Genomic DNA, 11108 nt, shown 5'->3' with positions numbered 1-11108 from the left:
TACATAGTCGATGCAGTACTCGGCAAAGGAGCCTACAAACTACGCACCATCAATGACAAAGAGGTTCCACGAACCTGGAATGCCCAGTAACTCCGAAAATGCTACATGTAAAACAACCATGTAATCACAAAGGGCGCAAAGCCAAAACATTTACTTTAATACAAGAAGTGTTTGGCTACTTTTATTCCATGCAAATTTCTTGTCACAACTGCATTTATTACTTTGGGCGTACACGAAAACATCAATGGCTCGACCATAGGAAACGTTGTAGACCTCCAAGGCTCGTCACAACCAAGTGAACAGCCGGGTCAGAAACACAACCAAAGCCTACAAAACGCCAAAATACAACTTCGTGCCCACATAAACACGAAAATATCGATAGCAAGGTAACTAAACATTGTAACGCTCCCAAGGCTGAACACAGCTGAGCTCACACAATAACCTGCAACTCGATCACTTCGTATGTTACCTATAAGCGCACACATTCATACGACAGCACAAAACGTTGTAGTGACTCAACATCACCTGTCAGCGCCATCATTCATTCGTGACACCTGATCAAAGTAATCAAACATGCACATATTATGACGATAACAAAATTCGCATAAACATAAACAAGCGATAAAAATATTCACCAGAAGATCAAGTGCACAGACAAACAAAATTAAAATTGTCTTAAACAACCAACATTACAGGCCCATTCACGGCCACACACGACACACAGGCCGGAATTCATCGATCAAGTCTGGCTGGTGCCAGCACCTCCCGCCGCATCACCATCTTCTCCCAAAGCTTTCTTTAACAAAGCAACTCCATCCGCTTTGCGAGATAACTTCTGCGCCGCCCGGACAACAGCAAAGTCAAGAGTTGAAAACGCCTTGCGCTTAGCAGCATAGGCACCATCGCAATCTTCCTTATACAACTCAAAATGATAATCTTTTTCTTTGTTAGCAATTGCAGCCTTGCCTTCAGCGTACCCAAACTTACGACCACTATTATAACCCGCTTGGCCCAATTCAAACATATACGAAGCAAGTTCAGGGGAATTCAGAATAAGGTCAGCAAGCTGCACAAAACGAGGCAATCAAATAAAAATCACAAAAATACAAGAACACGAAAAGAGCAAAAGAAATTACCAAGGGTACACCACGAGAAAGCAACCATCTGGTGTCAGCAGATGTTTCCTCAGCAAGGAGTTATGCCGCCTGGATTTCAGCAGTCTTCTCAACAAGAAGGCGCTGTGCAGCCTCACACTCAGCCACCTTCTGCTGGACGAGAATCTCCAGCTTGTCAATACGATTAACATATTCTTTATCTTTTTTCTCAGCAGCAAGGCGCGCCTGATTTGCTTCCTCAGAAAGCTTCGTCTTCTCACCAGACAAGCGAACAATTGCATCACGCTGAGACTGCATCTCAGCATTTGTGCGCTCACACGCAGCTTCCCAGTCTTTCTGCTTTTGAACATTCAGTTGTTTTTGCTCTTCAAGCTTTTGTTCAGCATCCGATACCCTCCATTGCAAACCCTTCTTCTCGGCATTAAACTTTCCTTCTCTTCAGCAAACAACTTCTTCGACTCCTCAAACTCAAGAGTCTCTTCCCCCATTGACCGCCACTCACGAAGAATTTCTTGAGAAGTAGCAAAGAAATTAACCCCGGCACGAACATGGTCATCCAACAAAGCAAATCGACTGCGGTTCTTCTGAAACATCCTCTCGGCAGGAGGAAGAGACATAGCAAAAAACTCATGGCAATTATTAACATCATCCATCCTGGAACCCTGAGTAAGGTTCCAGCGCGGGGCGTGAGGCAAGTCATCACAAGTCGGGTTACCCCAGGAATCAGCAGTGCCATGTTCAAACTGCGGACTGCGCACCGCGCCAGAAGTAGCCCCACCTCCACCAGGAGGACGCTTAGTATAAATGGTTCGTTGTGGAGTAGTCTCACTAGACTCCATCTCCACTTCAATACCTTTGCCCTTATCACCTCCGCCATCACCTCCAGCAGCAACACCTCCTTCAACCACACCTTCAGTAAACCCCTCACCACCCCTCGTGTCCACATCAACATCATCACGAGTAGGGGTCAAACCAACTGTCCTCGACGGAGGAGAAGCAGGTGGAGTAATTTGAGAAATATCCGCCATACGAGGTTTCATGCTAAACTTGGCCACTTTCACAAAACAGCAATCAATAAGCAACTTGGTAAAAGACACGAAAAACATACAACAAAAATCAAATACCAATAGGAGGAGCAGATGCAGCAAATATTTCTTCCAAAAGATTTCCACGACCCCCACTAAACACACCCATATCAATATCAGACTCCGAGGGTGCTGGGGGGGGCCTCCTTTTGAAGCTTTGCCTTCTTGGAAGCAAGAGCAGCAGCAGCTTGCTCATCAAGTTGACGTTTGCGATCCTCAAGGCCTTTCTCCTCATGTGCTCAGTCAGAGTAGCACTGTCATCAGGATCCGATTGACGATCTCTTTCACCAACCCCTAGGCCAGGCAACGTGTCAGACACTACCACATAATATAGACAAGGAAGTATAGAAGGTTGCTTACGAGAAGAACCAGCAGCTTTACCCTCACCCTTCCCCACCCTCCTCCCAGACTTATCAGTTCTCGCCTTTTTCCTCGACTCCAACTGAGTAGAAGGATCAACGGGCACCTCTACATCATTGTCATCACCAACAACCTCATGCACCACGGGTTCAGCAACATCACCATGCGCGGTACCTGCACGCGCGCAACGAGAGGTTAGATCTCCAAAGTTTTGGTCAGAACTTTCACTTGAAAGAACAATGACTTCTTCGCGACCCGGCTCGACAGGGTCATGCAAAACATCTTCACCTAGAACTTCGCTGACATATCTACCCAAACTCTCATCAGTTGGATGCAAAAAACGGCCCCGGATCTGGTCCAACCACGTCGGGTTCCCTTCCGCCTGGATAGCCTCAACCATGGCACCCGCCGACTTAGGGTCCAAGACATTCAACAAGCTATAACCAACTGCAATAAGGCAAGAAAATAAGAAAACATAACAAACATAAGGGAGAATAATTCAGAGGTAACTTACGAAAGAAACATACATTTACCCTGGTAACTGTATGCGGGTTGACCCAATGGATTCTTGGGCACCCACAACAAACTCATCCCAGCACCAACCAAGGCCATCTCATCCAGTTGGGAAATAGCAGTCGCCTTCTGGGTTATCCTCTTGAACCAATCCTGAGCAGCAAAGTCCGCCATAACATCCACCTTCGGAACCCCTTGATTCACATGCCTATACGACATATCTATCGGAATTACGCCACGACGGATGTAAAAGAATTTCTGTTTCCAGTCATGAAGACTCTTCAACGGCACAGAGCAAACCAGAGCAACACCCGTTCTCGCTTGAAAAGAATAGAAACCATTGGCGTAGGTAACACTATAGAACACGTTAAACATCTCAAAAGTAGGCTCAATACGATAAGACCTACAGACGTATTCAAAATGGGTAATGCGTGGAAGCCCAATCGCATTTATTTGAGAAATATGAAGTCCATAACCCCTTAACACCGCAGCAGTAAACTTCGTTATCGGTAACCGGAAACTCCCTTTCCGGAAAAACGCTACATATAAGGTGATATAGCCCGGAGGGGCATCCAAAGCAGTAGACCCGGGAGGAGGGTACTGAGCTCCCCACTCAGGGCGGAAGTTCATACCCCTTACCCGATTTTGAAACTCCTCCTCCTTCCATCCAATCACAGCCTGATCCGGACCAGGAGGGGCCCTTCCCCTGTATTTTCTTTTCTTTTGGGTAGGATTCTTCTCAGACATGGTGTAAACACTAGGAAGTAGGAGATAAGAACTCAAGAAAATTATTGAAGAACGGAGAATGAGGGAAGAAGATAGATGGAAAACACACTTGAAATTTGAAAATGGGAGAAGAAAAGAGTAACCGACCCCTATTTATACCCATCGCATTTAATGCGATGGGTAGTGGAACGGCAGAGCACAGAAAAAGCACCCAATAGATGACTGACACGTCAGAAGAGAGAGAGGACGTCGGCTCCTTTTTCGGGAAGCATGGGCGACAAGCCCGGCTGACGTGACAGAAAGTCACTGAAAAAGCAACTGTTCACCTCTGATAAGACAGGGATGTCAGACAGTCACACCAAACACTTCCCCATGACCACCAAACTTCCACCAGAAGGAAACATCAAGGGGCCAAAACCCATGCGCCATGCGTCCATTTGGCTCACTTTTTTCAAAGAGCCAAAACCCATGCGCCATGCGTCCATTTGGCTCACTTTTTTCAAAGTGGCCAAAACCCATGCGCCATGCGTCCACTTGGCTCACTTTTTTCAAAGAGCCAAAACCCATGCGCCATGCGTCCATTTGGCTCACTTTTTTCAAAGAGCCAAAACCCATGCGCCATGCGTCCATTTGGCTCACTTTTTTCAAAGGGGCCAAAACCCATGCGCCATGAGTCCACTTGGCTCACTTTTTTCAAATGGGCCAAAACCCATGCGCAATGCGTCCACTTGGCTCACTTTTTTCAAAGAGCCAAAACCCATGCGCCATGCGTCCATTTGGCTCACTTTTTTCAAAGAGCCAAAACCCATGCGCCAGGCGTCCATTTGGCTCACTTTTTTCAAAGGGGCCAAAACCCATGCGCCATGCGTCCATTTGGCTCACTTTTTTCAAAGAGCCAAAACCCATGCGCCATGCATCCATTTGGCTCACTTTTTTCAAAGGGGCCAAAACCCATGCGCCATGCGTCCATTTGGCTCACTTTTTTCAAAGGAGCCAAAACCCATGCGCGATGCGTCCATTCGGCTCACCCGGTACAAAAGGCAAAAATCCACGCGCAACGCGCCTATTTTGGTTCACTTTATATGTACCAAACTCTACGCGATGCATAGAAATCACAACTCTCATAAGTCTAGAATCACTCCTAGACGATCAACTCAACTAGAAGGCACACTAGACTGGGGGGACTTGAAGAGGTATGGTCCCAATTCCCTGCCTACATGGCAGGGACCACACCACTTTTGTGCACACAAGGCATCCATGTCAGCAAAGCTTCCAGAAACTTCTGGATGATTCGCAGCTAGCACCAAAGATGCTCTATCCGACATAAAGGACAACACGTGTCACCACTCGCAGAATGCCACATAGGCCTGCGACAAAGCAGGGAGCAGAGCTGACAGTACCAGTACGAGGTAGCCAGCGTAGGCGAATGAAAGAACGCCACGTGTACCACTACACTTGCCATGACAGAACAGACCAAGAGGATATTCCTCTTGGTCGGACAGCTGGCACGCGCCTACAGCTGGCACAGCTGCTCCTTCCTTCTTCACCCTACGGCTATAAATAGGACCCTTCATCATTCAGGTTCAGGATCTTTTACTCTTTTTACTCACCTTATACACACACTATTATTTCCTCTCAGAACAGTACTTATTCTCACGCCGGAGCCTGGTTAAGAGGGAAAACCCCCTTCTCCCCTCTTAACGAGATTAACGGTGTTCACTGTTTTGCAGATCTCGAGCCATCAATACGAGTAGAAGAAGAGGTTGAACCCATAGACGAAACAACCCCACTGATTATCCTTGTGTTAACTAGTGTTTCAACACTCATCAAACTCAAAAAAAAAAAAAAAAAAAATACAATCTTTCAACCTACAAAAATACAATCTTTCAACCTACAAGCAAACACGGTTCAGGTTCGAAGAAAAAACCCATACGGCCAAAGGTTCGAGCTAATCTTGGCGAGCCGGCGAGATTTCGCTTACAAGACGAAGCCGACCTAATCCCACCATTTCAAACCCAACCATTTCCCAACCAACCCTTTTAAACCCAACAATTTCAAACCCAACTGTTTCAAAACCAACCTTATTAAAACGAATCGTTTAAGTCGATCCTACTTCAACGCAAACGCGAAATATGTGAAAAGTGGGGTTGGGCGATGCCATAGATTTTTTAGTTTTTTTTTTATTTGCAATGTTTATTTTTTTTAGTTTATAATTTAGGATTTATTTAATGTAATTTTTATTTAAATGAATTTGTTATTGTTAATTTATAATTAAAAAAAAAACTATCACTAGTGATGGGCACCCCTAGTAAAATCATTATTAGTGATGGAATCAAGCTCAATGACGTGGCAGACAATGATTGGTGTGATGAGTGATGGAAAGTGGAGCACCACTACCCTCTAATAGGACGTCTCTAGGCTTACATTTAAACCTAGACGTGTGACCGTAACATATATACTCTCATCAACCACATTATTAATTTGGAGTTTTTTTTTTCTAAAGTAGTGTTTGTGGAAAAACTATTTATCAAAATGGTGTTTTTAGAAACTATTTACTAAAGTAGTGTTTTTTAGCTACCCTTATTTTTAAACAACATATAAGACTTCTTTTGTTATACTTTTTTTTTACATTCAGATAATTTAACATCATCATTCACACCAGTAATTTTGGAGATTGTGTTAAAATCTCTATTTTAAATTATATGTGATATTGCGTTAACTGATTTCATGACTTCATTCCGTAAAACAAATGCAATCGATTATGATTATTCATATTCTAATCATATCTGAAATCACAAAAGCAAGTTTCAATATATGTGAAATCGAAATTCATATAAAACTGTGTTTATTTTCAAACTACTTAGGAAAAAAACTCATTAATTTGGGGGTTCTTAGTAGATTTATTAAAGTAATAAAATATAACTTTACTTTATTGATAAAGTAATATTTATTTAGGGTATTGGATTTTAATAATCCCAAGTTTCACTAATTGGCCGTTAATAATCTCAACTTCAAAAATTGCCTACAACAGTCCCAACTTGTAAGATTTTGGCCACCAATGATCCTTGTCTAACTGGGTTAGTTAAATGTGACGTGGCAGGTGACGTGGCAGCTGACGACCCGTTTTACCTCTGAAACTTATTCCGGTGACCTGCAACTTATTCCGACGACCCGTTTTACCCCTGAAACCACCAAACGAGACCACCACCAATCATCTCCAACCTCCTGTAATCTTCTCCGCTGCTCAGAAGTTCAAAATACCCAACTCTGGTGACCTGCAACTTATTCTGGCGACCCGTTTTACCCCTAAAACCACCAAACGAGACCACCACCAATCATCTCCGACCTCCTGTAATCTTCTCCACTTCTCAAAAGTTTAAAATTTCCACCATCTACGCAACTCCGGTGACCTGCAACTTATTCTGACGACCTTCTTTACCCCTGAAACCACCAAAGGAGACCACCACTTGTCATCTCCAACCTCTAGTGACCTTCTCCGCCGCTCAAAACTTCAAAATTTCCACCATATCTAGGTATCACGTTTTTCCGGTGAGACGGTTGGAGTTGTGGATGGCAGTTTAATGGTGGTGGCCGGAGGTTGGAAGGGTGGGGTGTTCGGTGGATATGGTGAATCGGAGGTGATAGTGTTTTTCCGGTGCTGGAAGACTGTGGGTGGAGGTGGAGGTGGAGGTGGTCGGAGGTGATGGTGGTGGTCGGAGATGATGGTGGTGGCTGGAGGAGGTGGTGGTGGCAGTGGAGGAGGAGGTGGAGGTGGTGATGGTGCCACGTCAGCAGCCCAGTCAGCAAAAAACTAACTGGGTTATAACCCAATTAGCAAAGGATCATTGGTGGCCAAAATCTTACAAGTTGGGACTATTGTAGGCAATTTTTGAAGTTGAGATTATTAACGGCCAATTAGTGAAACTTGGGATTATTAAAATCCAATACCCCTATTTATTTTTAAACCTAGTTATTATAAGTTTCAAAAAACAAAATTAAATTGTATATCACAATGAAGAGTAAAATGCCAAAATAGTCCCTAAGCTTAGGTTAAGTTTGTCTAAAAATGAAACCTTTTGAATCTGAGTCATTGAGGTTTCAATTTATGTCATTTTCATCTAAAATGTAAATTGGGTCAGAATTTTTTGTTAACCTCCATCTTTTTTTGTCGTGTTCCTCATTTTAGTTTACTTATATAAAACGATAAAAAGACAATTATACCCTTCATTAAAATAAGGAACACGACAAAAAAAGTGGAGGTTAACAGAAAATTTTGACCCAATTTGCTTTTTGAATAAAAATGACATCAAAAATTGAAACATCGTAGACCCAAATTCAAATGGTTTTATTTTTTTTAACTAAAGTCTCAAAAATAACCTAAACTAAGACCATTTTGACTTTTTACTCCACATTTAATTTGCTCAAAAGTATGGACCAAATAAGAAAACATGAGAAGGTTGTGAGACAATAAGGTAAATCGGATGGGTCGAATACTAAATTTCTGTTACAAGTCAATTTTTTTTCCCAAGTTACGAAATATCCACTTATAAATATAGTACCTTCATACTTCACCCCTCCAACCCTCTCCCCCTTTATATACATATATATATGCATCTACATTGTATCCCTTCACTATTATCTCACCACCACCACCATCATCACAAGTTGCGAAATCTCTTTCCCTAATTAACATGACGAAAGACGTGGTGGATCAAGGGTCATTCTCGTCGAAGGACTACCACGACCCACCACCCGCGGCATTCATCGATGTCAAGGAGCTGACCACGTGGTCATTCTATAGAGCTGTGATCGCTGAGTTCATTGCAACCCTTCTCTTCCTTTACATTACCGTCTTGACTGTTATTGGTTACAAGAGTCAAATCAACAAGGGCGACGACCCCTGTGGTGGCGTCGGTGTTTTGGGTATCGCTTGGGCCTTTGGTGGCATGATCTTCGTTCTCGTTTACTGTACAGCTGGCATCTCTGGTGAGTTTCACTTTCAACATTTATTTAACAACAATCTAATCGTACTTTTAATTTTACGCTATTGTTCATAGGCAAAAGTATCTCCAACTATGGTTCCATAGTTGTACAATAAAAATGAGAGAGTAAATAAAACAAGTAACATGTATAACTGTATAAGTCATAATTTTTTTTTTAAGCTAATCTATTGTAAAGCAGTTCACACACATGATTATGATTGTTACAGAACATAAAAATATAAGAAATGTAAGCTTTTAATTCTTGGATTGATGATTCATATTTTTAGAATTTTTGTAGTTCTATATATATATATATATATATATATATATATATATATATATGTAAAAACACCAATCAAACGAATTGGTTAATATATTTTTTTAGGTTTGTTTAATATAACGGACACATATATTTTGTTTTTTGTTTTTTTTTATTTCAAGAGATATGGTTAAGAAAACAATACCATTTTCATTTTTTAACTGAAGAAATGAATAGTTAGTTTTCTTTTGTATGTCCTCGCATTGGCTCGCAATATATTTGTTTACTAATAAAATATTTATGTGAATGTTCAGGAGGCCACATTAACCCTGCCGTGACTTTTGGTTTATTTCTGGCTCGTAAAGTGTCACTGCCTAGAGCCATTATGTTCATGGTGGCTCAGTGTTTAGGAGCCATTTGTGGTGTGGCCTTAGTCAAGGCTTTCCACAAGACTTATTATGACACCTACGGTGGCGGTGCCAACGAGCTAGCCCAAGGCTACAATAAAGGCACCGGGTTGGGTGCGGAGATCATTGGCACTTTTGTTCTTGTCTACACCGTTTTCTCAGCCATTGATCCCAAGAGGAACGCTAGAGATTCCCATGTTCCTGTATGTACCCAATTGCTCCCTCATAGTGTGCAATTTTCAAATCTTATTAACTTAGGGGCTATTTGTTTACCTCTTAATGAGACTCTTAATGGTTCAGACATTTGACTCTGAATGGTAAATTTATATACTGAGTCTGAATGGTTAAGACCTCAAATCTGAATTGGTCAGACATTTGCCTCTGACGGTTAAGTATTATACTGGCTCTTAATCGATTCAGACCTCTTACTTGTTACTGGTTTAGCACTTAATGGTTCAGACCTCTTGCTCTTGCTGGTTCAACACTTAACCATTCAGAAGTTGCTAAACTACCCTTAGATGAATGAGTTTGTGTGACATATGTGTTGGACCACAGTCCCTAAATTTATGACCATTATTTTCAGTTGCAAATGCCCAATCTCTAGACATGAGATCAAATTTGATTATTTGCACAAAATAGGAATACAAACAGCATTGTAAGTGAGAATCGTTATAAGATTTATACCTTAAGCAAGCAAGATATAGTGGCATTTGGTACAATTATTCACTTATATGGGTTAAGTTATTCTACAAAGACTTCTAATTGTAAGAAGTGTAAGAAGGATTTATAGAGTGACAAGTGTCCAATAACCTAAACTAAACCCACTACATCACCACCCAAAACCTAAACACCCACCCTCACCCACCCCCACCCAAAAACCTACCCCCCCTAAATATATATATATATATATATATATATATATATATATATATATATATATATATATATATATATATATATATATTTTGGGGGTGGGTGATGGGGGAGGGGGTGGGGGTTTAGGTTTTTGGTGGTAGTGGATGTTTAATTTTTTTTTTTTGTGTAGTGAGTTTTTTTAGGTTATTGGACACTTGTCACTTTATAAATCCTTCTTACACTTCTTACAATAAGGATCCTTTGTATTTGATCCTAATCCTCACTTATATAACCATTATTATAAGTTAGTAATAACTTAGAATAATGAGTTTGTATGACATATATAGGTGTTGGCACCACTTCCCATTGGGTTTGCTGTGTTCATGGTTCACCTAGCCACAATTCCCATAACCGGAACCGGTATCAACCCGGCTCGGAGTTTGGGAGCCGCAGTGGTATACAACAAGGAGAAAGCTTGGGATGATCAAGTAAGTTAAAGTTATATTATTCAATGTCCGTTTATGTTCTATCTCGATGTAATTATATTGGTTAGTAATTCTTTTTTGCAGTGGATATTTTGGGTTGGACCCTTCACCGGTGCGGCCATCGCTGCCTTCTACCACCAATTCATCTTGAGAGCCGGTGCAGTCAAAGCCCTTGGATCGTTCAGATCAAGCAGTACTCATGTTTGAGATCATTTCAATCTTTGAGATTGGAATAACAATGTTTGTATGTGTATGTGGACTTTAGGTATTAGAATGTATGTTTAACGAACCATGAAAATGCAATGTGAAAGCCTTTTATTA

The 11108-nt window shown here is 41.6% G+C and overlaps 1 protein-coding gene across 1 annotated transcript; it reads left to right on the top strand.

The window, feature by feature from the left end:
• The first annotated feature begins 8378 nt into the window (after positions 1 to 8378).
• Positions 8379 to 11108, top strand: LOC110894830 (aquaporin PIP2-1). Its single transcript, XM_022142064.2, has 4 exons — positions 8379 to 8785; positions 9355 to 9650; positions 10650 to 10790; positions 10872 to 11108. The coding sequence occupies exons 1-4, from the start codon at positions 8491 to 8493 to the stop codon at positions 10992 to 10994; spliced, it is 855 nt and encodes a 284-aa protein (XP_021997756.1). The 5' UTR covers positions 8379 to 8490; the 3' UTR covers positions 10995 to 11108.

The sequence above is a fragment of the Helianthus annuus genome, chromosome 12 (genome assembly GCF_002127325.2).
Source record: "Helianthus annuus cultivar XRQ/B chromosome 12, HanXRQr2.0-SUNRISE, whole genome shotgun sequence".
NCBI lineage: Eukaryota > Viridiplantae > Streptophyta > Magnoliopsida > Asterales > Asteraceae > Helianthus > Helianthus annuus.
The sequence above is the reverse complement of the archived record's forward strand: the minus strand, read 5'-3'. Positions and strand labels throughout refer to the sequence as shown.